General features: G+C 39.3%; 2 protein-coding genes across 4 annotated transcripts in view; both read right to left on the bottom strand.

Moving 5' to 3' along the window:
• The window catches only part of LRRK1 (leucine rich repeat kinase 1), a 159,468-nt gene extending 139,723 nt beyond the window's left edge, over nucleotides 1-19,745 (bottom strand). For both annotated transcript variants that reach the window (XM_036735424.1, XM_036735425.1), the window contains exons 1-2: nucleotides 19,696-19,745; nucleotides 14,282-14,492 (exon numbers count right to left, since the gene is read on the bottom strand). In XM_036735424.1, the coding sequence (XP_036591319.1) occupies nucleotides 14,282-14,351 (70 nt within the window). In that variant the 5' untranslated portion in view covers nucleotides 14,352-14,492; nucleotides 19,696-19,745. The remainder of the gene's footprint in view (nucleotides 1-14,281; nucleotides 14,493-19,695) is intronic.
• A 5,096-nt stretch (nucleotides 19,746-24,841) lies between these two features.
• ALDH1A3 (aldehyde dehydrogenase 1 family member A3) overlaps nucleotides 24,842-27,806 on the bottom strand; it is a 48,794-nt gene continuing 45,829 nt past the window's right edge. For both annotated transcript variants that reach the window (XM_036735417.1, XM_036735418.1), the window contains one exon: nucleotides 24,842-25,026. In XM_036735417.1, the coding sequence (XP_036591312.1) occupies nucleotides 24,954-25,026 (73 nt within the window). In that variant the 3' untranslated portion in view covers nucleotides 24,842-24,953. The remainder of the gene's footprint in view (nucleotides 25,027-27,806) is intronic.

The following is a 27,806-nucleotide window of genomic DNA, read 5'->3' as shown; positions in this document are numbered from 1 at the left end:
TTTGTTTTTATTTTGTAATGACCTCACTGGCAGAAAGGTATTGTGGAAAGAAGGTTGACTGGGATGACAGGCTGCTTAGAAAAAAGGTTCTCCCCCTAAGTGACAAAAGTCTTGTTTGCACAATTTGGAGAACAACTTTTTTCATAGAGGGGGAAGGTTCTACTGAACCTAAATCTGAATAACCTAAGTAGGATTATTAGGACATGTTATCAAAGGAAGCAGAATGCTAGAAGCACTGTTAGTTACTTTCATCATTGGAAAACCTATACCGCCCCAAGCAAGGAGAAAGAACACAAATTGTCTTTATGTAGTAAAAAATTAAGAGTTAGAAGTAAATTAGCTTTTAATTTTTTTTAAAAGTGCGCTGAAGTCAGAGGACAGCCTAATGGGTCTGTTGATTATCTGGGAGAAGAGGTCAGTGTTAAAGCAGGCAGGGACTAATAAACTGTAAGAGAAAAGTATGCTTTATGATAAGAGGTTTCTCCAGAGAATGCTCCTCAAACCCTATTGAACTGAGAGTTATAAAGCATAAAAATAACAACAGTAATCATCACTGGGACTCAGAGCAAGTGATAAAAAAAAAAGCCTAAAGCTCATCTTCTCACTACCTGCCTCTCTCCCTTTCCTATCAATATTTGGGGGAAGGGGCAGATTTTAGCAAACGGTAGAATGTGTGGGCTTTTAAATTAAGGCCCTTGGGCAGTTGAAACAGAAATTAAAACAAGTCATAGAAAATTTAGAACAATGGCTAATAAAGGTGTTCAGGTCAGAGTTGGGAGAGCAGGTTCAGATGTGAAAGGATTCACATAGACAATTTTCTACTAATCAAGGGGAGCTTTATTGATGCAAAAGCAGCAGGCCAGCCCTGGAAGAAGGACTAGCAATTTACAGAGGGCTAGAGGCTTGTTTTTATAAGGACAGGATAAGGGAGACAGGGGAAAATTTATGACCCAGGATGAGGGAGACAAGGAATTTTGTGGTCCAGGATAAAGGGGAAGTTTTATGGTGTTTCAAAATAAGGGGAAGAGACTTTCGGATGCCTTCAGGTTAGAGAATAAACTAGGGGCTTCACAAAATCAACCCTTAATATATTATTTTTAACTCTTAGGGCACTGTTTGTATTCACATCAAAGGTCTGTTCTAATGGGGGAGATTTAGATTATTTGTAAATTGGAGAATTTCATTGACTGGGAGAGTTAATGAGCAAAATTATTTGCTCTTCCAAAATGAGTAGAATCAATTGGAGGCCCCCTTAAAGGAAATCTTTTTATCCCTTTTCAGGGTATATAAAATGGGGAATTCTGCATACCTGGCCCCATAAAGTTGAAAGGGTGTTTGTGTGTGTGAAACGTTTAAGAGACAGATTTGGTTGGTTGGATTTATGACCAGTCTGATTAATTCCTCTTCACTTGCTGCCTGAGTGGTATTATCTGCATATCTGAAATAGTTGATATTTCTCCAGGCAACCTCAATTTTGGTTTTTGTTTCATCCACCGTGACATTTCCATGATATACTCTGCCTTTAAGTTAAATTAAAAAGATGACAACATTCAGCCTTTTTGAACTCTTTTTCCAGTCTTAAACCAATCAGTTGTTCCATGTTCAGTTTTAACTGCTGCTACTTGACCCACCTACACGTTCCTCAAGATGATCTGGTACTCCCATCTCTTTGATGACTTGCCACATTTTGTTGTGATCTACACAGTTTAAAGGCTTTAGTGTAGGCAATGAAGCAAAAATAGATTTTTTTTTTCTGGAACTCCCTTGCCTTCTCCATAATTCAGTGAATGTCGGCAACTTGGTCTCTAGTTCCTCTGCCTCTTCAAAAACCAGCCTGTTCTTCTGGTCATTCTTGGTTCATATATTGCTGAAGCCTAGCTTCCAAAATCTTAAGCACAACCTTGCTAGCAAATGAAATGAGTGCAATTATTTGGTAATATGAACACTCCTGGGTATTGCCCTTCTTTAGGATTGGGATGTAAACGTATTTTCTAATTCAGTGGCCACTGTTGAGTTTTCCAAATTTGCTGGCATATTGAGTGTAGCACTATAACAGCATCATCTTTTAGGATTTTAAATAGCTCAGTTGGAATTTTATAACCTCCACTAGCCTTGCTGCTGGCAATGCTTCTTAAGACGCACTTGACTTCATTTTCCAGGATATCTGGCTCTAGTTCAGTAACCACATCATCATAGTTATTGGTGATGTATGTAGTTCTTTTGTGTATTACTGCCACATTCTTTATCTCTTCTGCTTCTGTTAAGTCCCTACCATTTTCATCTTTTATTATGCCCATTTTTGCATGAAATATTCTCTTGATATAACTAATTTTCTTGAAGAAATCTCATCTTTCCCATTCTATGGTTTTCTTCTATTTCTCTGCACTGCTCAATTAAGAAAACTTTCTTATCTCTCCCTGCTATTCTCTGCAATTCTTTACTTATATTCTAAATCTTCTTCTATATCTATATGTTCTATATCTTCTATTCTATATTCTATAACTACCTTAATCTATATCTTTACCTTTCCCATTTACCTTTTACTTTCCTTCCTTCCTCAACTATTTGTAAAGCCTTACAAGACAGCCATTTTGCTTTCTTGCTCTTTTTTTTTAATCACTTCCTTGTTGTGATAGAAGGGCTTGCAGAGGAAGATAAATTGCTAAAGTTTAATTGAGATATTGGAGCAGTCCCAGCAGCTGTCCCAAAAAATAGGACTAATCACACAAATAAACTGTCTGGAGATCAAGGAAATAAAGGGAAAAGTCATGGTGCCCACCTACCTCATATTAGGTAGATAAAATGATGATACTCTCTTCAGGAAGGAGTACTGGGCATGGTTTTTAAAACATGGGGTGGATAAGATGATTGATCATCAGTCTATGGGGGTGTTAGTGAAAATGTATAGAGATATCTAGGGCCAGGGTAGCAAGCGTTCTTTATCCCCACCAAAATTGAGGGCATCTCTGAAAGCCTCGACACCACCCAGTGGCACAAGGCCACATGAATCGTTGTGCCAAGACTTGAAGAACTGCTTAAATGAGTCCCCCTAGGGTGAGGACCGAGGTTTCCCCTGGAGCCCTTAGGAAATTAGAGGTCATTTGCTTGAGTCACTGTGGTTTAGAAGGTAGATGGGGCAGAAACAGTACTAAAATACATATAATGGCAGTGGGTTATTGTTATACCAAGGGTTCTTCAGTGGCTTTATGGGGTACTCCAGAGTGGAATAAAATTCCATACTAAGACCTTCTAGAAACAATTTTTATTAAATTAAATCTAAACATTTTTTGCTTAGGTTCAAAACTGCACAGAATTACCCCATGCCTTAGAAAATCTCTCTAACATGAGCCATGTCAGAGCCATGATTCACCACATTCTCAAACAATAGATAAAATTTCACAGTGAGATAGAAAACAGTTACAGAGCTTAGGTAAAAGTTCAGAAGTCAATTATCTTCCAATCACTTCTGTGCTATATTTTGAATATGGAAATGCTCAGGGGTTTTCTTTTGGAGAAGGGATTTGATATAAAATTTAGAATAAAAATTACATTTTAAAAATGCACATAGGAAAATAGCCAGGCAGGACAGTTTTGAAAGTAACCTGCTGAATTACTACATACTTTTTAAAAAAAGCAATAAATATGTAGTGCATACATATTCACTGTTTCATATCTTTTTTCTGTTCTACTTTATATATGGGGAAACTTTTTTATTTCTTTTTTGGTACTTAAGTTCAGAATAAAAGAAAAAGAAACCAAGCAAACAAATATAATAATATTTGATAAGATTTTCTTCAGGTTAGTCTGGAAAGGATTTCAGACTGGAAAATATTTATTATTTAATATTTCTAAGATGGAGGTGGTTTAGTGTGCTTTCACACCAGTTTTCTTTTGGGGACAAACCAAGGGAAAGAGGCTATTGCTCAAGTGGAAGCTGGTAGAAGATCCTTTTTGGGGGGACCTCATTTATGGTGGCTAACTAGGGAAATTGTAGACAGAGAGACTGAGCTCTTGGGAGTCCTTACCTGTTTGGACACTTACAGTAACTTCTATGGTGGTTATTGTGGATACAATTCAATTGAAGCCTTCAGTGATGCCTGAAACATCTCAAATGGTTAATATTAAATAATAGGGAGTATGTATATGCATAAAAAAGATTTTTACTTCACAGAAAGGGAAATGAGGGGTAGCTAGGTGGCCCAGTGGATAGAGTGCAGGGTGTGGAGTCAGAAAGACTCATCTTTCTGTGTTCAAATCTGGCCTCAGACACTTACTAGCTGTGTGACCCTGGGCAAGTCACTTAACCCTGTTTGCCTCAGTTCCCTCATCTGTAAAAAGAGTTAAAGAAGGAAATTGCAAACATCTCCAGTATCTTTATCAAGAAAACCCCAAAGGAGGTCACAAAGAGTCAGACACAACTGAAAAATGACTGAACAACAATGATAAGGGAGATGAAGAAGGCTTGGACAGGGAGTACTTAGCATCTCCTCTTTAGCAGGTGGTAAGAGCTCAGAAAAAGCCTGACAACCTTCTGGACATCTTAACCCTCACCCCACCCCCAATCCTTTTATAGTCCAAGAAAGGACTGGGGGAGAGTAGAGAATGGAAAACAGAAAAGAGAACTCCAGGAGGCTACTAAGCTCCTGTTACGATAGAGGAGATGTGGAGAAAGAGGAACCTGGAAGCAGGCTGTAACAACAATGCTGCTTGCAGCTGCTGTAGAGGTATAAGACCAACAACACCAGCACGCAGGAGCACTGCTAGCACAGGTTCTTTGATCAGCTTTTCTAAGGAAAGTAACTTTAAGGGGTTAACAATCTCAATTTAATTACACATACATATATCATTCACTTAGTTCAGGGGGGAAAGTCAGCACCCTGAACTTCAGAGCAAATATAAACACAAATTACAAACAGAGCAAATAACAGCCAGGATTCTGTCTGACTATAACAGTACATACATACCAAAGAAAGAAGCATCAACACCTGGGTTTTCAAAGCCAGGGTGGCTCCTTAATGGTTACCCAGAGTCTTGTCTGGCAAAATCATAGGAACAGTCTTCTAATGAGTGAGCCCCCAAAGCAAAATACTAACCTCAGAGTATAAACACATGCCTTCAGGGTCAGCCCACAGAGGGCATCACAACCATGCGACTCAAACTCATGTGACTTAGGCTTTCTTGTGACTTAAGCAGGTCATCAAAGATTCTTGACTAATCAATGACTCTTGATTCAAACAAAGGCAAGTCTCAATCAAAGGCACTTGATTACCTTGGTTCTGAGAACTCCAAAAGAAAAAAGAACAAAACAAAAAGTCCCACTTTGCTTGCCATAGTAGAGTTAAGAGTTGGAGTTGGGGATGGGGGGGGAGTGGAGAGTATGTGAGTAGAGAAAAGGGGACAGAAATGACAGGTATTGTGGAGGTTGAAGTGACAAGACCTGGCATCTGATGTGATATGGGGGGAGGTAGAGGAAAGACCTAAGGCTCACTAAAGTTGCAAACTGTTATCAAACTGTTATGAGTGGAATGATGGTAGTTGTTTCAACAGTAATAGAGTTGAGAAGGGGAAAAGAATGCTTTTCCATTTGTATAAGAATAAAAAAAGCAAAAAAAAAACCCAAACCATATACTTTTCTTTGCCCTCCCCATAATTCACAAACAACTGAATTCACTTTTAACATGTTTTTCCTCATCAGAAACACCCCTTGAGAATTTTGCAAAGGGCTATTTAGAGAAATCTTCACCTTAGTCTCAGATCTAATGATTACATGAGAAGGCAAGTCACAGTTTTGAAGCTTATACCACAGACATGTGAATTATGTGCGCGTGCGCACACACACACACGCAAAAGCATCCTCAACAAAAATGGGGATGCCTTTGCAAGGATATGTGCAGCTTGTGAGAGGCAGTGTACACAGTGGATAGCGAACTGACCTTTTAAGCCAAGAACACCTGGGTTCAAGAATGGCTTTGGTCCCACTCTTGATGCCCCCAGGTAACTCTAGGGCTGTAGGGTGAAGGTATCAATTTGCATTGGTGGAGAGAGTTTTATGCTCGGAGATTTCTTAGATAAATGAAATCACAGATCTGGTTAAAAAAATTAGCTTGTATCCATTGGCTTGTGTGAGTCCAGCCAGGTTTTGAGGTCCATAGAACTTGGCTAAAAGCTGGCATCCACATTATGGGAAAAGCCATGGCCCACCAGTTTGCTAACATAGAGCTCTCCCTCTGCAAATAAACCCAATCTTTGTTGTTGTTGAGTCCTTTCAGTTATGTCTAACTCTTTCTGACCCTACTTGGGGTTTTCTTAGTAACAATACTAGAGTAGTTTGTTATTTCCTTTTCTAGCTCATTCTACAGATGAGGAAACTGAGGCAAACATGGTTAAGTGACTTGCCCACAGTCACACAGCTAGTAAGTGTCTAAGGCCAGATTGAACTCAGGAAGATGAGTCAGTTCCTGACTCCTAGCCTGGCACTCTATCCACTGTACCACCTAGCTGCCCTAATAAACCCAACGGGATTTATTAAATCTGCTAGAACAGATTCTTTTCTAAATTACCAAAAAAAAAAACCAAACTCAGGGAAAGTATAAAACCAGGCAGTGGGGCCACTATGGATACAAATTTAAAACCCATAAAGGAAATGAAATATTAAAGCCAGTGTTCTCAAAGCAACGTTCATCCATTTAGCACAAACTTAACTTGTAATAGGTTACATAACAACCCCAAAGGCCCCTTATAAACACCACTACATGCTAATAAAATGCTAATAAAAAAATTCCCGTTTCTTGATTTTTATGTATTTAAGCTTTTTTAACCTCACATGTGAATTACCATGAAGTTTTGTATTTAAAACAACAGGCCAGGAGTATAAATATAATTTCTTCCTAGCTCTTATAAATGTGAACCTTTGGGGAAGTTACAAGTACCACACATAGTTATTAAAGTATTTTATTAAGCACTTACCAGTAACTGTGCTAAGCTGTAGGTACAAAGAAAGGCAAAAGATAGTCCCTCCTTAAGGGACTAACAGTCGAAGGAGGGACACAACACGCAAACAACTATGTACAAACATGATATGCCCAAGAAAAATTGGAGATAGCCAACAGAATTGGTTCTTGTCCTTCATTCTCAAAGAGGACCAAAATGACATCACTATGCTAGAGTCAAGTTACAATGCATCTGACTGTAGCTGATCAGACCAATACAAGCTCGGAATGCTCTACCACAAGTTGGGCACAAATAGTCCATGTGAATACCTGGGGTGGATTCTCTTAAATTTGCGCATCTTGCATTTCCTTTGAGCTGCTACAGTTCTGCTTTGCTCACAGAGCACAGCACCTTCTCTGATGAGGGCATGCCATGCTGAGCAGTCCTGTGTCAGTGTTTCCCATGTCACAAATCGATTCCAAAGTTCTCAAGAGAGACCCTGAGAGTGTCCTTGTATTGCTTCTTCTGACCCCCATGTGAATGCTTGCCTTGTATGAGTTCTCCAAAAAATAAAGCTTTAAAATGAAGGAAAGATCTCTTGCAGAAGGTGGAATTTTAGCTGGGACTTGAAGAAAGCCAGGAGGCAGAGATTAGGAAGAAAGATTCCAGAATAAGTTTTACACATATTGCACATACATAGCCTATATCGAATTGCTGACCATCTTAGGGAGAGCGGAGGTGAGGGACAGAAGGAGAAAAATCGGAACTCAAAATTTTTAAAAATGAATGTAAAATTTGTCTTTACATGTAATTGGAAAAAAACCAAAATACTATTTAAAAAAAGAAAGAAAAATACTGAAGGTGAAGGGGAGCAACCAAGGGAAATGCCTAGAGTTTGCAAATGAAGTGTCCTGTATGAAGAGTAGCAAGGAAATCAGTGTCACCAGATTATAGTCTGTGGTAGGGATTAAGAGGTAAAAATGACTGGAAGGATAGAAGGCGACCATGTTTTGAAAAGCTTTGAATGCCAAACAGAGGATTCCAGTCCAGGGGTGGGTCTTTCTGCTTCCAGGTCCAATATACTACCTACTGTGACACCTGGATGCCTCAGGTCCCACAGTCCAGTGGTTACACAGTTACATGAACTCTGAGTTGTTTTTTCTAATACTGATTCAACAACATTCAGTCTCTCTTTTAACAAAGGACAACCTGTGGTCATCAACAGTAGTATAAAAAGAATTGTTTTTTTTTCTGCCTCCATCCACGTATGGCTGAAATCACTTTAACAAAGTATTCTCCCCAGCTTATTCAACCATCAACAGTTTCTCTTGTTTGGTTTTTTTTAATCAATAGAATAAGTATTTATAAAGCATCTACTATGCGGTACACTCCAAAGAATACTAGCTCTGCAACCAGAAGACCCGGATTCGAATCCCACCTTCTATGATTATTCCCAGTGGGACCTTGGGTAATTCAATGCCCTCTTCTGAGGGTACTTCCTGCTCGAGGTTTGTGAAGTCTCTGTGCCCAGCACTGGTCTAGGTGGCCAATAACCCATAAATGCTATGAACATACAAGAAGCTGGAAAGAGCCACACCCTTAATAAAGGGCCCTTTCAGAGATGTGGCCCTAGGACAGGAAGTGAATTATCCATTCCTCGTTCCTCCTATTTCATTGATAAATTTCAACCTGGTTGTTTTCATATTTTAAAGAGTGTCATCGCATAAAACACAAGTTAAAGATAAGAGCTGAGGTTTATGTCATAAATGAGGTTCTATAACTAAAAAACAAAAAAACACCCCACATCACCAGCTGATAGCAGGATTAGGTATACTTCCTATTTTAGTCTGCTGGTTCCTACTTCTATTTCAGGAAGGCAGAAGCTCTCTACTACCAGCTCAAACTACCTCAGATTATGAGAAATTACTCTTGTACGTTTGCATTTTAAAAAAGCAAAACTGGGCATTTTAAAAAATAGAGGTTCAGGGACTTGGGGTAGTTTCTCTTCCCTTTGTATTTTTGCCTCTGAAGTCATGGTCTATATAATATTTACATTTTGGTAGCATATGAACATTATGGTATTTTTTTTTGGCCATTGATATAAATCTTAGCAACACTCAATATAATGCAGACATTCTTAACCTTTTCTGTGTCATGGACAGTTTGGGCAGTCTGATGAAGCCGATGGACCTCCTTTCAGTGAAATGTTTTTAAGTATATAAAATAAAATACATAGCTTTACAAAGGAAGCCAATTATATTGAAATGTAGTTATCAAAAAAATTTTAAGTTCATAGAACTGAGGACAGCCCCCGATTTAAGAGTACAGAAGTCATACCTACACAAGGAAATGGGAAGGGAGGAGAACTCAGCCAAGTACCTGGAGTATATAGAAATGAAGAATTTCAGAAGGAAACTCTTATCATCCAGTCCAGGGGTGGGGAACCTGCTGCGTGGCCTCAAGGTCACAGGTGCCCCACCCCTGATCCAGTCTAATAATCCCTTATTTCACAGATGAAGAAACTAAGGCCTGAGAGTCTATGGGATTTGCCCAGAGTCACAAGTCTAGTCGGTGGGAGGGCTGGGCCTAGAACTTGCATCTTCTGCTTACCTGTTAGTCTTTCCTCCTCATCAGAACATAAGGCATATAACTTATCTGCCTCAATCTCTGTGATGGATCAGGCTAGATGTTTCTCTAGGTTGAGTCACTTGGATAATTGTCTCAATTCTTTACTTGACTTTGTGTGGGTAATCACAGCCAGAGAGACAGGTTTTTCTAAAGCTGACTGGTGTTTCACTCCATCAAGAATGCTCAGTTCTCCTAATAATACGTTTGTCTAAGGAGATTTCTTAGTCCCATTATCAACATTTCATTTACCCTAATTTCACATTTATAATAATATGTTACATCCAACACACACCCTACTTTCAAAGGGTTCTCATTTTTAAATACAATTCATAAAAGTCTAAGAAATGTTTTTCTTTCCTATGACATGTATATACATTAGCTGACTTATCTAATAGATAATAAGGGTGAGTTTGTGGTTTTGGTCTTAAGATGGACTCAGTTTTTAATTAAATTTGGCAATAAATGAATTATGCACAAATCGCCCTGCACATAGGCCAAGGGAAATAGGACTCAAGTTTTACCTACCTGTAGCTTAAAGTCTGGTGGGGTGTTAGGATTTGCACGCCCCTAAATTCTTAGATGTGTTTATTATTTCTGTGGATCCAGAACTCCCTCCACCCAGTACAGATTACAACTTTCTCAGAGAGGCAGGATGTCTAGTTCATTTGGTAGGACCTGCTAAATCCATATTTTAGCAGAAATTCTCATAGATCCCACCAAATCAACTAGAGATTCTGTCTTTATGCCTGGCTCATCTCCTTTTCCAGGAAGATGTATTCTTGAGGTCATTTTTAGGCCACTTCTTATGTCTAAGTCATCCCTGCTAACATGCCGTAGTCTACTTACATGTGCCAGCATGCTCATAGCTTTCTTACCTATAACTTTGATTCTTCAGAAAGCATTGTATTCCATGACTTGGCAAATTATTGAAATATCAGTGTTGAAGAAATGGGCTTTCAAAGCAATGAGAGCTTCATGCAATTTTCCAAATGTGATCCAATCTGAGTTCCTATTCAATTCTACACTCGGCTCATTCATCTGGGCAATATGCATTTTTTTTACACACTTCGTTTTTCCAGGTTGGAAGGTTAAACCAATCTCTTGAATTTCTATCATTCCACTAAGGAGATTTACATATAGTGTTCTGAGGCTCAGAATTCTATGAAGGATGACTGAAAGGGACAAAAGAATGGACATATCCTGCTATTGCAATAAGCGAGGAGGACAGTAATGAAGGCTTGTGATTAGATAAGATCAAGACATTTGGAGGAACAGAATTAAAGGAGCTCCTTTCCAATAGCCTCCATTTTCTCAATGAAATAGGGGCCAGGTCATCGGCTTTAAATACAGCTATGGAGAGATGGAAGGGTATGCTTAGAGCTTGAAGAGAGAGGAAAAGGTTTAGAACCGTTTCTAGGAAACATGATTTGTTGGTGTTCAGTTGTTTCAGTTACGTCTAGGAAATGTGATAAGGAGTCAGTAAGAGTATGGTAGATGGGGTACTGAGCTCAAGTAATCTGCGAAATGTTACTTTGCCATATGGTGATGAAAACCAGCTCAATTTTTGTTATTTTCTCCAAAAATGCTCAGCTTTGTTCTAGAGCTTTTAGCATACCTCTACCAGAATTCTTTGAAAAAGTTGAAAATGCTATACAAACATAAAATCATTTATGCACAACCTTATGATTGGATGAAGATTAATATGTGGAGAAACAAATAGAAAAAAATTGGTACTATAATTTCAAAATTACTTAAAGTCAAATATGTTTTAAAGGGTTGTTTTTTCTTTTAACTTTACTCACACTATAGTTTACTGATTTTAATGCATGTTACCTTTTATTGATTAAAAAAAACTCAATCAGATTGTCCTAATCCGTATTTAGATTCTCAGGACTATAACTTTCATAGTCACAGATTGCATTCCTTACTGTGAATGTTAATGGTCATTAGAGTAGAGAAGGGTACAAATGTATATCATTGATTTCAATGAATTAGAATGCATGTGGCTTAATCTGTACAATGCTATCACCTTAGTTTGATGAATTCCTGTGGTACTCTTGTCACTGATGTACATTGTAAGCCAGCCTAGCTGAAGCAGTAGGGTACCCTGAGTGGGAGACAGGAGGCAGCATATGCCAGGGAAGCGAAATCCCAAATACCACCACCACCTTCACCACCATCCTGAACCCAACAGCTCTGGTAATGGCAGTGTGCCATAAACCAGCATTCCTGCCTCTAACTCAGCCCACAAAGCCATCACTGAGGGGAGAAATCATTGTGGAGAAATGGCCCACCTTTCTCATCACTCCCAATAACAGTAAAGTAGGGACGAAAGCCCTTGTCCCCCCAGACCACCAGTCCTGCTTTCCACCCAACCCTCATGGTCATCACGTGGGGAGGTGGCTCCCATAAGAGAAGAAGTCAGTCATCCCCACCAACTGCTAACTAAGTGGGACATACAGGACAGACAAGTCAATCTAACTGAAATAGCAGGACACCCTAAAGGAGAGATAGGAGTCAGTGGGAGCCAGACAGATCATGCCACAGCCACCTCCACCACTGCCACCACCATCACCGCCATCTCCCTTCAGGCTTTGATAGAGATGGTCCAGGACCCTGAACCCAAGAACCTTTGGAATAACAATGCTTCCCACTCAGTGTCCAAACCATCATCCTGAGAAACAAGCCCCTCCCCCGCCGCAAGAGATGCAGCCTGGCAAATGTTCCTGAAGGCTAAAGCCACATCCACTAAAGACTCAGAAAAGAAAGTTCTTGTCTCCAAAGTCCTTGGCACTATCAAATGGTTCAACAACAGAAAATAATATGATTTTACTAGGAGGAATGACATTAGAGAGGCATTAATGTCAGCTTTTCTGCTATACCCTAAGGACCGTGGGATCTTTCTATCTGATTTGTAGGTGTTGTCTCCAGTAAAATGTAAGCTTCTTGGGAGCAGGGACTATCTTCCTTTTTTATTTGTATTCTATTTGTAAATTAGCACTGTGCTGTGCATACAATAAGTACGTAATAAATTCTTCATTCATTCAACTCTTCCATGCGTTCTTATCCTGTGCAAATTTTGACCATGTCTTTCCAAAAATCTTTCATGGAACAGGATGGGAGTTTTCTTTTTTCATTCTTTTGCTGTTTCTGACACAGACATAGCATTCAGGCTATCCAGCTATTATCTCTCATTCTCAATATGTGACTGACTGGCCCACCTTCTTTCTTAATATTTCCTTTTTGGGGAAGAAGGCCAACAGGTCTGGACCTCTGATTATATCCATGAAGGGAATGCCATGGTAAGGAAGCTCCTTCTTCAAATGCAGATCAGCAACCATTCTGCAATTCATTTGTAGTTGTCTAAACCATGGAAAGGGTAAGTGACTTGCCCAGGGTCACATAGTCAATATGTGTCAGAGGGCAAACTTGAACCCAGGTCTTCCTGACTCTGAGGCCAGCTTTCTATTCATTATCTTGTGCTGCCTTTCTAGGCATACATTTCTTCAATAATGTCTTTTATTCTAGCCCTCAAACATAACTTAATATTCCACAGTCTATTTAAACCATCTTTCCATTCTATAATATCACATATAATATCATTAATAATTATCAATATTGTCAATAGTTGTAATATATAATACATGATATTTTATAGTCTATTTAAATAATCTTTCCATTGCTTTTTGAGTTTTTGGTCATTTTCATTCCTTCACCACTTTTGGAAAACCTCAAAACCTATGGATGCCAGCAGCAACAAATTATGTGAAAGACAACACCCTGCTACCACCATATCATGGACATAACACAACACTTGAGTAATAAACAGAGATGACATAGGTTTCAATAAAACATCTGTCCCGCCATCAACCTCCTGCATGATGGGGTGAAGAGGGGTAGCAGTTTACTCCTCTGTAGCCACATTTATGTGTAATTCTTTAAGTCAGAGGGATTTTATTTTATTTTTTTTAAGCACTTAGTTCCCCACTAGAAGAGCAACGGCCTTGGAGCCAACATTGCTGACCAATTAATTAATTGACTGGCAAACCAGTTAACACTCAAATAAGGATAATAATACTTTTCCCTTTCTACATCAAAGGGTCATTGTGTGGGAAAGAAAAATGAGATCTATGAAAGCTCACTTAAAAGTGTTAAAAGAACTAAAAATAAAATTTTGTATTTCTCTGTTTCATTCTGTTCCAGTACCACATCACTGACGAACACTAATAAAGAAAGAGATTTACAATAAGCAAACTTTTAAAAAGATGTATGTCTAAAACTTTGGGACAATTCACTGCGGGGCACATTTTCCATTTTTCATAATTTATGTTCAAGGAGGAGCTGACATTTGAAAGTTAGGTCATATATTCCTAGGTCGTTAGCATCAATCTTACTAAAGCATACTTTTGTGATGAAAAATAATATTCAATCTCACTTCCATTGATTTGAAGAAAAAAACCCCAAACCATGGCATAATATAAAACTTTGGTCTTGGAATGAGAATACCAACAAGTAACAACCTACTGAACTTGCATCTCAAATTCCTCACTTGCAAAATGGTGACATAATAATCCTTAACCTAGCTGTCTCACAAAGTAATTAGGAAGAAACCCACTTTAAAAACGTTAAGCAAATTATATAAATGTGAGTCACTTATATCACTCAGACCTCTGACTTTACAGATAAGCCTGGCCTTGTAATGTCCTAAACCAAAAGGACTTACCATCTCGGCCTTGGTCCATGATGTGCTCTTGGCCTACAGCAGATGCCTCAGTACCCACACACCAGTACATTCTGGGTTACAGTTGTGAAACTCCAGTAATCCAGTTTCTGAAGCAGCCCAGTCAAAGGTCACCATCTGTACAGTTCAGAGTACAGGTGACAGTATGGAAGCAAGACGACATTGTGGTTGAGAAGAAATCTTGTTTGCTATACTGGAGGAGGGAAAAGAACTTTTTGAATGATCAAATCTTTCTCCATTCCTGTAAATCTCTAAAATAATTATTTCTCTCTATGACTCCCCTCTTCCTTTCAGTGACCTTCAAGTGCTACCTACTCCAGCTAAGCCCTGATGAGCTGGGTGAAAACAAGCAGTTTCCCTCAAACATCTCAATCAACAGCCATCATTCAGCATGTACATAATGTGCATACAAAGAAAGTGTGTACATTTTGATTATCACCATGACCTACCACAATTCCAGAAGATTCATGATGAAATACACTGTCCACTTCCTAATAAAGGTGATAAACTCATAGTAGACTGAGATTTCTTTTGGGGGGGGGCGGGGAATGATCAATGTGGTAATTTGTTTGACTATAACAGACAATATTTGTAAATCATTTAAGCACAGTGCCTGGCAAATAGTAGGATCTTAATAAATACTTGTTCCCTACCTCTTCCACTCCCCTAAGTAAGGATGGAGGAGGTAGGAAGAAGGGAAGGTGAATTTTTGTTCAAAAATAAAATAAAATCTAATTTAGAAAAAAATTTTATTTTATAATCAGGGATTGGAGAGGATATGGACTATGCCATCTGAAGGGTCTCCTACCCTTTTCTAATTAGCAGACTCCCTTAAAATTTAAACTCTTAAAGGTGGGGATTATATTTACTTATGACATATGCCACAGAAACTAGAAAGCTAGATTTGTAGTCAGAAGACCAAGGTTCAAATAACCCAGGGGTAAATCATTTAGTCTTTCAATGCTCTAGAAAACTCTCCAAAATTTACAGAGGAGCTTGGAGGAAGTTCCCTATAATTAATGAAATTATAGTCCCAGTCTCTATCCCTATTTATATCTAAATAAAGATAAGTAAATATAAATATAAAGATAAAGAGGAGGTCCTCCTTACCAAGGACAACTTTTCTTGATCCCATACCCTCCCCTCTACTTCAGCAAACTGCCCCCACTATCCTCTCCTGGTCTAATCTTCAATCTCTCCCAATGTAACGCCCCTTCCCTGCTGTGCCTACAAACAGACCTCAAGTCTCTTCCTCTCTACCTCTTCAAGATATCATCCTGTAATCTCCTCTGTCTTCACTTCCTCTCCTTTCACTTATTTCCCATTAGAACATAAACTCTTTGAGGACAGGGACTTTTCTTTTGCCTCTTTTTGTATCCCCAGCTTGTTCAGTGTCTGGGACATAGTAGATGCTTAATAAATATTTCTAGATTGACTAATTCTCAACCTTCTGCAATCTGGCTTCTGCCTTCATATCCCTCCAACATGACCAATGATCTTTTAACTGTTAAGCTAATGCTCTTTCCTCAACATACATCCTTCTTGATCCCTCTGAAGCATTTGACAGGATTGACCACCTTCTCATCTGGAATATTCCATTTTTAAATGAGTTTTCCTGGCAGTGTTTTCTCCTAGTTCTCCAATTACTTGTCTGGCCACTTCTTGGGCTCCTTAGCTGGCTGTTATCTTTACGGCTTTGTCCTGAGTACTCTTCTCTCCTCTATCTATACTTTCTCACTTGTATTTATTTTGTATGAGTGCATATTGCCTTTTACCAGTAGAACATAAGGTTTTGCTTTTTTTAAAAAAAATTTCTCCCATATCCCAGATTTTAATAAAGGCTTAGTAATTAATTGATCCTGGTTCTGCACTACACCAAATATACTGTGTCTCCAACAATTATTAAGCAACACAGCTGCAAAAATATGTCCAACAGATTTCATGACTTTGTGCTTAAGAGCACTGAAAATCAAATAGCCAGTACTTTTCTGAGTCCTCAGATAGTTCATATTATGAAAATCATCTACCATTGCATTCCTCAGCTCCTTTAAGAATACAATGAGTTGTTTGGAGGGGCACAATCTGAACAAAATTCACAGATGTGGTGCTAAATATTATTTGGAAGTACTTCAAATAGAAGGGAGAAATATCTGAACAAGTATCAGGTATGTTAGCTATTTAACATTCTGGAGCCTAAGAAGTAGGGAGGAGGGGAGGGCAGGAAGGGGTGGGTAGAGACTGTAGATCTTGCTGAGATTTAACCAAGAGGTGTTAACTCTACAAAATCTAATCATAAAAAAAAAATAAATTCACAGGGGTTGGGTTTGGGGAAGAGATGTAGAATGGGAGTAAAACTATTGTAAATAACTGCCTTCAAATATAATGAGTTATTAAATATTTACTATATGCACCTGACACTAAAAGCAATATAATGCTAGGCAACTGTCTAAAATTTTTAAAAGTTTCCTACCTGTAATAATGTTTCTCCACATTTTTACTTTTTGCTGCAAACTTGAAATTTTAGCTTCTGCTAAAACCCCCCCCAACACATGCTGTTCCCCTTTTTGCTTTCAGTTTCTCTATGAAAATAATTTTTACCAACATAATATTTTGCCACCAGAGCGGCTTTATAGCCACAATTTTGTTCATTTGCTAAATAGAAGTTACAAGGTGCAGCAACTTAAATTTTGCTCAATCTTTGCCCTCAAACAGATCTCTCATTCCTCATAGATCCCCTTATCTTTCGGCTCCTGGTATAATCAAATTTCTAAATTGGGAAATTATCTTATATTAGAAGTGGCCCACATTTTCCCTTCTCAGTCAAAATTTGCTATAAAATCTTAGCTTCCTCGAAGTTCCCCTCATCTTTAGTTAGGTTCCTGGTATGATCAAATTACTAAATTATGAAATTAGCTTGGAAGAGATAAATAGTGCAAAATTTCCATTTTTCAGCCAAAGGGTGGTTTCCAAACCTTTTCCATCTATATAAATGCATAAATGTTCCAAGATCTTTCAAAATAAAAAGGTCTGTTTTCTCCTGGTAGTTGTGTCCCATGACATCTCATCTTACAAAGCTTCCGAAGTCTCAGAATAATAAAGTCGGTATTCTCTTTGTGACCTCACATCTTTCTCCCACAAAAGAAGGATAGTAATGAAGTCGATTTACTTCAAAGAGGTGTGTCAGGGTGAAAGTAGTAAAACCATAAAGTCCTAAGGCCCAGCCTCATTGTGGCCTAGAGGTGACTCTGGGTTCAGAAAGTCTTTGCAATGCATAAAAAAAAGCTCTAGAGGGTTCTACCTGGCAGCAAAGACTTACAGGGTAGCTGGTGGGTCTTTTGTGTAAGAACCAGCCTAATTTTGGAGAAATTCATCAGCAACAGGTTAGCAGCGGGTGCTGACTTTTTGCTGGCAACATCAATTCTCCAGCTATACAAATGTGCAAAAATGTACAAATTAACTGACACAAGGCAGAATGTGATAACAATAAAAGCTCAGAACAAAGCGCTCTAAGGAAATTTGAGGACAAAGAGATGTATCACTTTAGCTGGTAGTTGGGGGTAAGGCTGGGGACAGTAAGATAAGCAACCATGGAGGAAGTAGTACCTGGACTGGGCCTTTAAAGATTTCAGTAATTCAAGAGGGATTTCTTTTGCTGACTTTTTATTAAACCCAATAGGTAGAGATACTGAGGGAGTCCATTCCAGCCTAGTGAAAGGCCTTCTGGTGGGAGACAATCTTAGAAAAGATGAATCGTAAAGCTCTTCCAAATCCAGGGTTAGAAAAGTGTTTGTTCCCCCACCCTCACCCCTCCAAGGACAAAATTTTCCAAGGCCTTCAAATCATGACTAGCAGATAAAGAAGGCATCAGTTGAGAGATCCTTGTTCACCTGCTAAAGTCAATTCTTTAACTTCTAGGCAAAGTTACTTAATGTAGAAACTCATAAACTTGGGCAAAAACAATATCCCAGGTATCATAGAGGTAAATGGTATTCTCATTAATCTTCCCAAAATCCCCATGAGAGTAATCAGGGTATAGAAAACTCAAATTTTCCTAAAATGTTTAGCTGAGGTGGGAAGACCTGAACGTTTATTTTTCTTAAGTAAATTCCTGTCAACCAGACAATATTATGCTTTACAAGCATACTTAACAAAATTAAACTCCAAATGCCCTTTCTCTCCAAACACCACGATTTGACAACCAAATGTTAAAAAAAAAATTAAACAAAAAAAAGGCATAAGGCCAAGTATTTTGTCTGAAAGCAAAGGGAAGGTTTAGATGTTACTTCTTTAACACTACACCTTCTTCCTTTTTCCTTTTGTTGTTCCATTCGATGCTACTTCATCACAATTGCCCCTCTAAAGATCTTACTGAAATGCCACTGCAGTTTATCAAATCAAGTCTAGGTCCCGAAAAGATTCTGAAGGATCATTTGAAATTCTAGCTAAGCAGGAGTGCCACAACCTTTTTTGTTGTTGGTTTTTTTTTTTCTAGAAAGTGACTTTTTCTCTTCCAGTATGTCCTGACAGATACTGAAGAGAGAAATAAAAAATCTTACATATGCTTTAAAAAAAAAAAAGCAAGGTGCTTTTGTTTCTGGGCATCTTAGTTCAAGGTACAAAAAAAATCTCTGGGGGAAAATAACCCGTATGCATTCCCCTTAACAAACATCCTTTAAAAGACTGACAAGAGGAACTGCACGCAAAATATTGTTTGGCTGATATATCAATCGATCGATAACTAAACATGTATTTAGCGCCTACTATTTGTCAGGCACTGTTTAAAATTCTGGACAGATCGTGGATACCAGAAGTGACTTGTTTCTAAGGGTAGGAAGCTGATGCATATCTACGCGAGGAGGTCCGTCCGCGACCTCAGATTTCCTTCTCGGTTCCCTGAGTCTTGCTTCAACCCCAAACCCCAGGTTCGGACGCCAAAGCCCCTACCCACCCCACCCCACCCCCATCCGGTCCCACATTCCCGGTCCCTTTCGCAGGCAGCTCCCAGGAGATGTGAGTCACTGCAGAGAAATCCCGGCAGCAGAAAGAAAGTTTGGGTTTCGGAATCTCCCCGAAGCGCTGCAGGCACCTCGCTCTCTCCCGGGCACGAGCCAAGGTGAGCAGCACCTGGAGAAAGGTGCGTTCTCCAGCCTTCCCGCCCCCCTACCCCCACCGCAGCCAAAGTCCACGTCCTCCTGGGCTTTGAGGGCAGCGGCGGCCGCCCCCGAAAGAGGTGGCCGACCCGAGGAGGCCAGCCCTTGGCATGGCCTCTCCCTCGCCGCAGGCACAGGGAGTTCAGGAACCCAGCCACCCCACCCCACCCCACTCGGAAACTGCGTGGAATGCGTCCCGGAGGAGGAAAAAGCCAAGATAAGGGAGGGGTCCGAGGAGAAGCTTACCTGCTACTCTGGGAGGGGTCCAAGGGGCCCCCGCGCTGCCAGGTGGAATAGGGGCTCAGGGCTACTGCCGCTCCCTCCGTGGGGAGGGGAGGGGAGGGGAGGGAAGCGGGAGGCGTGGGCGGGAGTCCCCCGGGGAGGGCGGAGCCGGAGAGGAGCAGCGCCCCCCTTCCTCCCCCCCGCTTCCCGCGCTGCGCCCCGGGCCGCGCGCTCAGCCTGGGCCACGGTCATGGTCACGGTCCTGGCCAGGGCGAGGACCTCCCTTCCTCTATGGCCAGCCACCCCGGGCTAGGGGCACCGGGAAAGCAGGGGAGAGTCGGAGGGGCTGGCCGGCAGCGGGGGAGTAAAGTTGCGGGGCTGGTTACTTCTGGAACATCGGACCCTGGAAGGAAACTTAGCGGTGGCCGGGGGAGGGGGGCTGGGAGGGAGAAGGAGTTCGGACCCAGAGGCTGGAGAGGTCCGAGAACTGGACCACGGCCTCGGGGCAGACTTTAGAGGCTATCGAGTCTTCCCTCGATTTTACAGAAGTGGAAACTGAGGCCCATGGAAATTAGGAGACTTGAATCAAGATCCTAGGAGCCTGTCGCCTTATTCTACGGATGAGGAAACTGAGATCCGGGGAGGGTTACTCACTTCCCCAATGTCACTCTATCTATCGGAGTCAGGACTTGGAGTCTTTCTGGCTCGGAAGTCAACGTGCTCTATCTCCCATGGGACCCTGCCTCATCATTCTATCAGATATTTTATGTATCTCTTTGCAGCCATCCCTTGTCTGTATTCAGTGAAGCAGAAACTAATGTGAAAATCGAGTTTGTCAAGTAAGGCCCTTCCCCCAATCTGACTCCTGCCTACATTTTTCAGTCTAAACTTAGATGACTTCCCCTTCCATTATTACTCTGTGCTCCAGCCTTCAAAATATGTCTTAATTCCTTTAGGTGGTCTGTGACTATTAGCATTTAGTGGCAGGCTCTAGGCTTGTAGATAAAAAAGACCTGAATTTGAATCTGGTTTACCACTAACTCTAATGAAGGGAAGGGAAGAGAATAGGCATTTATAAAGCTCCTACTATGTGCCAGGCCCTAGGCTAAGTGCCTTACAAATATCTTATTTGATCCTCGTAAGAACTGCTTTTATTATCCTCATTTTATAATAAAAGTTTAGGAAACTGAGGCAAACAGATTAAGTGATTTGCCCATAGTCACACAGCTATGCTGTCACGCAATGAGGTGTAATTTGAACTCATATCTTCCTTACTCCTGACCCAGCATTCTACCACACCACCTATCTGCCCCTATAAGGCCAAGAAAGTAATTTAACCTCTTTCTACCCCAGTTTCCTCATCTATAAAATGGGTCTATAAGCTGCAAGTATAGTATTTCGTGAGATTGTCATTAGGAAAATATTTCCCAGGTCTTTCAAATGTGAGTTATTATGGCTACAGGCGCTTTTCTGCATGTTTCATAAGTCTCTCTCATCCCCATGTCCTGGATTCAGTTATTACTTAACTCTTTTCTGGGCCTACAGGCAGGCTGAACTTCTGCTAGGAAGCCTCGCCCTGTGAGGCAGAGCTATAATTGGAGACCTGACAAGACTGCAGTCATATTAGGGCAAATCTCTTTTCATAATTGGAAAACAACTCATAACACAGACCCTTATAAATAGCAAAGGGGCACAGTATTGCCACTTCCTGGTAATGTCCTGATGTGATTTTTGTCTGTTAGGGCTAAAGAAAGAAAGAATGAAGATAGCAGACAAGTCCACTCCACAGTGCAGACGTTTATGATTTCATTACACTTCTTAGTCTTAACTTCCTTGTTAATACTCCTCCAGCAACAACGCCATCATATGCCACCTAGTGACTTCTTTAGGAAATGCATGGTAGGAGATGTAGCAAGATTGGGCCAGGCTGAAAATTCAGTACTTTTTTCCACTTTGTTTTTTTTTTGGGGGGGGGGGGCGGGGGATGGTGGTGTGGAATGAAATGACTAGGTTGACAAAAAGCCTCATAGCAAAACAGGAGGGCATTGGAAACTACAACTGTCCTGTTTAAAGTTGGTCAAATCATAGTAGTAATTTAACACATATGTTCAAAAGAATTCTCAAATTTGTTTTCTTAATAAACTTCTCTTCACCTAACACTTGGGAGAAGAAGAATGTAACATTTTCTAATACATAATTCTTGAACAAGGCAAAACTATTCCCCTTTTTGCCTCTGTGGTATAGTGGAAAAGGTGCTATGATTATAAGATTTCAAGTCACGTCACCTCTCCTATTTTCAATGTCTCATCTGGAAAAGGAAGCAACTGGCTTCTCAGCTCCAGAATCTGACCTGATGACAAAGTCTATCCATTTTCTCTTTTTTTTTAAAGTAGCATTTTGCTGAAATATAGAAGGAACTGCATTTAAAACTTCAAATCCAAGACATTAGATTAACCAGAAAATGTTGATTACTACTTAACCCCATTGGTGCTCTTATTCCAACTTTAACTTTCATCTCTTAGCTATGAATTATTTGCTGAAGTTTCAAAAACAGATTTAAAGTTGAGAAAGTTGAGATACAAACATCCAGATAAAAAAGTAGTAAATCTTATTTTGGCAATTAGAACTCTCGTCTAAGGCTGTGAATCTGGGCAAAGGTAAGTTTAATCTCTCAAACCAGCAAGTGGATTTTTTTTTAATTTGGATTAAGGTACTCCATTTGTCTACCAGGTCCAGGTAAAAGAAGAAAACATCCAAATATGATAGGTATGAGTTTTTGTTGATAAGGAAAACAAATCATTCTGTTTTGTCTCAAAAGTTTATTCTGTTTTAAAAGTGTTGTTGCATTGCTTTAAACTTAATCTGCAGTGGAATTAGAATTCACAGGATTATAGTGGGGTTTTTTTTTAAACCACACCACAGAAAAGTAAATCTTTAAAGAATAGAAAACCTAATATTACATAGATTTCCATTTCTAAATACAGTATATACAAGAAGTTTAAACATACCATTTCCATGTACTTTCAGCTATAAAAAAATAGGATATACCGTATACTAATTATAAATATTTAAACAATTTAAGTAGCATTTCATATGAAAAGCATAACTGTGCAATGAAAGAAGAAGAACCCTCTGAGGGATTATTTTTAAAGTTAGTGTCTAAAGTTATCTAAGAAAAAATTCAGAAAGTTCAGTGTGTAAAGTCAAACCCTGATTTAATAAAATAATAAGACAATACGTTGAGTCTTAACTGATAGGGAAAAAACAGTGAATTACATATGGCATTATTTTCTAAAAGGATAGAAATTCTATATCATATACATGATTTTCTGTAGTGAAAAGTGTTGATTTTTATTTTTGAAGTTTTACGTTATTATGCTACCCCCCCAATCTCAAATATAAGCATCATTTTTCACATCCAGGAAAAAAATACCAGTTAGGTGATACTAAAAGTATGCCTTAAGAATTTTTTTAAAAAATAAGCTTTGATATTTCAGTGCCAAATGGGAAAATTTATAGCATTCCCAAGTTTGGAATTATAGAACATCTTAAGTTTTTGTTATATAAAAAGAAGACAAAAATTCACAACTTTTTTTTTTAAAAGCAATATTCCTAAACCACTCGGGTATAGTAGGAGACCTCTTGTCTCCACTCAGTCCGTATAATTATTTGCTGAATCAATTAGAAATCAATATGAGTAGCAAGCTTCTAAAGTAAGGCTAGGTGACACCAATCTTTCCAGTAGTATATAAGTCTTACTAAGCAATTTGGATCAACAAGCATCGTGGCCCAGTGGGAAGAGCCCTGGGATTTAATGTTGGAAAACCTGGGTTTGAGTTCAAGCTCCCTTCCAGCTGTGTGACTGTGGGTAATTCACTGAAACTTAGTGAGCCTCCGTTGCCTTACCTGAAAAATGGGGATAATAACACTTATGCTGCCTACTTCACAGGATTGTTATAAAGAATGCACTTTAAGGCGCTGTTAAAAACAAACAACAAACGGGACATGTTACTTATGATCAGTGCTCCAGAGGGGAGAGAGAGAGCCAAAGAAGGTCTTAGGGATAACCACAGAGCATTACTACCTGTTGCAGAATTGCAGTTTGTGGGGGAAAAAAGAGTTCTCACTTTAAGTAGCTTGTTAACGCCTAGTGCTTAGCACAGTGCCTGGCACATAGTAGGTGCATAACTGCTTATTGATTGTTGCACAGAGCTTAGCACAGTACCTGGCACATAGTAGGCACTTAATAAATGTTGCTTAATGTTCTGACTCTACTATCCTAGGGACAGATATGCAGAGCTCGTGGTGAAACTGCTGTGAAAATCTCCCATTTTGTGCTTAAAAGTTAAACATATACCAAGCTATAAGACTTTATAAAATAGAGGAAATCTTTGTGGTGAATGCAGTGCAAAAGTCTCTTTTCCCCCCAAAAAAGAAAGTGCTTGGCAGGATATATATGTTGTGTGTAGTGTGTTTTGGGGGCTACTGAATAAGTGATATTTTGGGACTTATATATTCCAAGTCATGAAAGCATACCGTACTATGAATGAAGATAACTGCCTGCCAAATTAATTACCATTCATTATGTCCTTTAATGATATTAACATCTTTATGAAGGAACTTGACACAGGATTATAGTCTTCAAATCAAAGTAGAATTAAAGTTTATATTAATCCATATCATTCCATTTGTGTTTTCTACCTAACCTCTGGCTGAATGGCCATATCCAGCTGTGCTTAATATAAGACTAATAATAAAACTAGGATGAACCACAGAATTCAGTTGGACTGGTCTTAGTGGAAGTGGGGGTAGAGGAAGAGGTCTTTGACAAGACCCATCACTATAAATTATACAGTTTCTCCTCTCTATGTCTAGAGAAGACTTTTTTTTTTTGCCAAATTCTTAACAGAGACAAGAAATTTGGTCAAGTGCTTTTCAAGCGCGGGTCAAATGTCATTGTTTTGGGAAATGTCATTTTTTTAAACAATGCCCTGAGCTTCTTCACTGTCCCCCATGACCAGGTCTAAAGGGGCAAAACTCTAGTAATAGCTGATAACTTGATTACCATGAAGTGTGACAAAATTCACAGGTGGCTAATGGAGCCCTCCAGAATTTGGATGAATGAAGGTGGACATGAATGAGAGAAAACTTCTTTCAAAATTCGGTAGATTTAAAAGTTCTAGAAGAAATTAAGTTGTTTTTTTTTCAAAGAAGTGCTGTGTTCTACAAAATTTCTCTGCCACATTCAGAACGTCAGATGCTTAAGGAAGGATATCTCCCATTCAATGATTCTTCTCATTGAGTTTTATAGTAACTGTTTTCACTTCTGTGTATTCCGCCAGAGCATATTCACCTCTGTAATAATAAGAAAACAAAATTAAAAAAACACATTTTCTAGATTCCTTATGTGATACATGTATATGTATATGTGTATATATATGTATGTGTATATATACATATGTGTGTATATGTATATGCGTATATATAAAACTTGCTTTATCCATATGACTCTGCCAAGTCACTTTGAATTCATGCAAGGGAGAGATCATCAGAAAGCAGGTTAAGAAACTGAACAACTGTGAATGATTTAGATATTCTCAGCAATACAATGATCTAAGACAATCTCAAAGGACTAATGTATCAGTCAAAAAAAAAAAGAAAGAAAGAAAGTGAGGACACCTGAGAAGATTTGTTTAAACCATGTTTTAGTTTGGATGATGGCTTCAAAATATTCAGAATTCATGTGGCAAAAGGAGGGTGCATTCACCCCAGAGTAAAGGGCTCTAGAAGGAAATGGGCCTGGTATATTTGCATTACACAAATCTCTCTTAAAGGGCAGTTTAAAATCCTTCAAAGGAGGTAGGAAAAGAATGTGTGGAGGTTGGAGTTTCTGAAGGCAGGAGAGGTAGCTGTAGCCAGAAGTCACTAAAAATAATTGGGGTACTTAGTGGTCAGAATGGGGTTTCAGGAGGCAGGAGAGAGGCTGTGGCTAGAAGTCACTAAAAATAATTGGGTATTTAGTGGTCAGAGAAAATTTTCCCCCTCCAAAAACAAAACAAAACAAAAAACCCAAACACCTCTGTTTTATTTAAAGCAAGGGCATCATTTTTTTGGTTAATTTTTATTTTCAGTTTTAAATTTTCTCCCTACCTTCACTCCTTCCCCCACCCATTGAGAAAGCAAAAGTACAATATCCATTTTACAGCTGAAGTCATGTAAAACATTTTCACATTAGCTGTGTTGCAAAAAAGCAAGAAAAATAAAATGAAAAAAATACTAAATCAGCAGCATCTTAATTTTTTAACCCCTGCATCCTAAACAGAAGAACATATGTGCATAGCGGATAAAGGACTAGCCTTGGAATCAGGAAGATCCGATGTGTGACCTTGGATGGACAGGGGGCTTCATTTCTCATTGCCTCAGGCAACTCTGAGCATCATTGGAAGCAGATTTTTTATGGGGTCATTCCCTAAAACAATTAAATGGCTACCCCTTCCCTCCCCCCGCCCCAATCCAAAACAAGGGAAAGTGGCCCAAATCTCTGAAAACCTCTGTGCCTACTATGTACAAAGCCCTGTGCTCGATGCCTGGGTAGAGGAAAAAGTGAACAAAACACAATCCCTTTCCTCAATGAGCTCATGATCTAATAGGACAAATAATCTGTAAACATTTATAAATGAGTAAATTTTGAGAGAGGTATGGTTTTACTGATCTAGATCAGAGGTATCAAATATGCTCTATACCAACAAGATTAAAATGTAATTAGGAAATATTTAACAAGATAAATAAAATACAGTAAAACATAGATAATATTAACATGGTTTTCTAAGTCAATATGTGTCTACAAGGATCTTGAAAGTGGCCCCCATTTCTATTTGATACCAGTGGTCTAGAGAAATCCTAGTGAAAAAATTTCCTATACTACTGTAGGGCAGCAGCTGCTCAGCTATATAGTTTTAGAGAGGACTGGAGACGGTGAAGTGACATCTCTTTTTTTTTTTTCTTAGAAGAATTCTTTATTTTAGGTGGTGCCAAGAAGACTTATCTGTCTGACTTTGAATCTGACTTCAGACACTTCTTAGCTCTGTGACCTTGGGCAAGTCGCTTAACCCTGTTTGCCTCAGATCTTCATCTGTAAAATGAACTGGAGAAGGAAATGGCAAAACACTCCAAAACCTTTGCCAAGAAAACCCCAAATGGGGTCATGAAGAATTGGACATGACTGAAATGACTCAACAACATTTTCACAAAATCTGCATAAGGAAATGCACTGGCATTTGTGTCTCATTCCACAAACGATCCCCAGACTTCTTTGTCTTCAGTGAGTCTTGTACAGATGGTGGACTCTGAATGGACACACAGCCTTATTTTGCTGAACCCCTCCTGCCCTTCCCTGGCTACAGTAGGAGCCAGTCTTGCCTAGAACCAATGGAAACTGGATCCTTGTCCTGGTTCTTGCTCAAATCATTGGCTCAAATAATTTCCCACCTTGAGGGCACTGTATATGACTCATTTCTACCACCTCCTCCAGAATTAGAGATAGAAAATAATCCTTCCTACTGTACATATAAAGTGGGGGAGGCAATATGGCATAGTGGAAAGAGCTCAGTATTAAGTGAGAAGACCCAAGATTGAGTCTAAAGTCTGCTACTTATTATTTGTATGTATTTGCATTTCTAAGCCTCCATTTTCTCACCTGCAAAATGGGGATACTAATAGATACACTATATATGTCACTGAACTCTTGTGAAGGTCAAAGCATAATTTAAACAGTTTTGTCCATTCTAAAGCCTATACAAAAGCAAGTTAAATTTAAGTGAGCTTACTTAACTCCCACAACAGAGGGGGTAAAGCTCTGATGAGACTGAGGAAGATTCAAAGTTAAGCCAGGTAGTGATAGTGGGTAAATTTATTTACCTAAACCTGGAATGTCAGAAAGCTTCATTGGGAGAAGAAACGGAGATGAGATTTTTGCATAATACAAAAGCACTGCTGCCCAGAACAGATAATACAATGGCTCATGAATATATGGTGGAAAGACGGGAGTTAGAAGAAGCGCTTTTGAAATCCTACCTCTTAGACTTGTGTCACCTTAGAAAAGTCCCTAGGCTTCAGTTTCTTCAACTTTAAAATAA

The sequence above is a fragment of the Trichosurus vulpecula genome, chromosome 8 (assembly GCF_011100635.1).
Source record: "Trichosurus vulpecula isolate mTriVul1 chromosome 8, mTriVul1.pri, whole genome shotgun sequence".
NCBI lineage: Eukaryota > Metazoa > Chordata > Mammalia > Diprotodontia > Phalangeridae > Trichosurus > Trichosurus vulpecula.
This window is presented reverse-complemented; position numbering and strand designations above follow the sequence as displayed.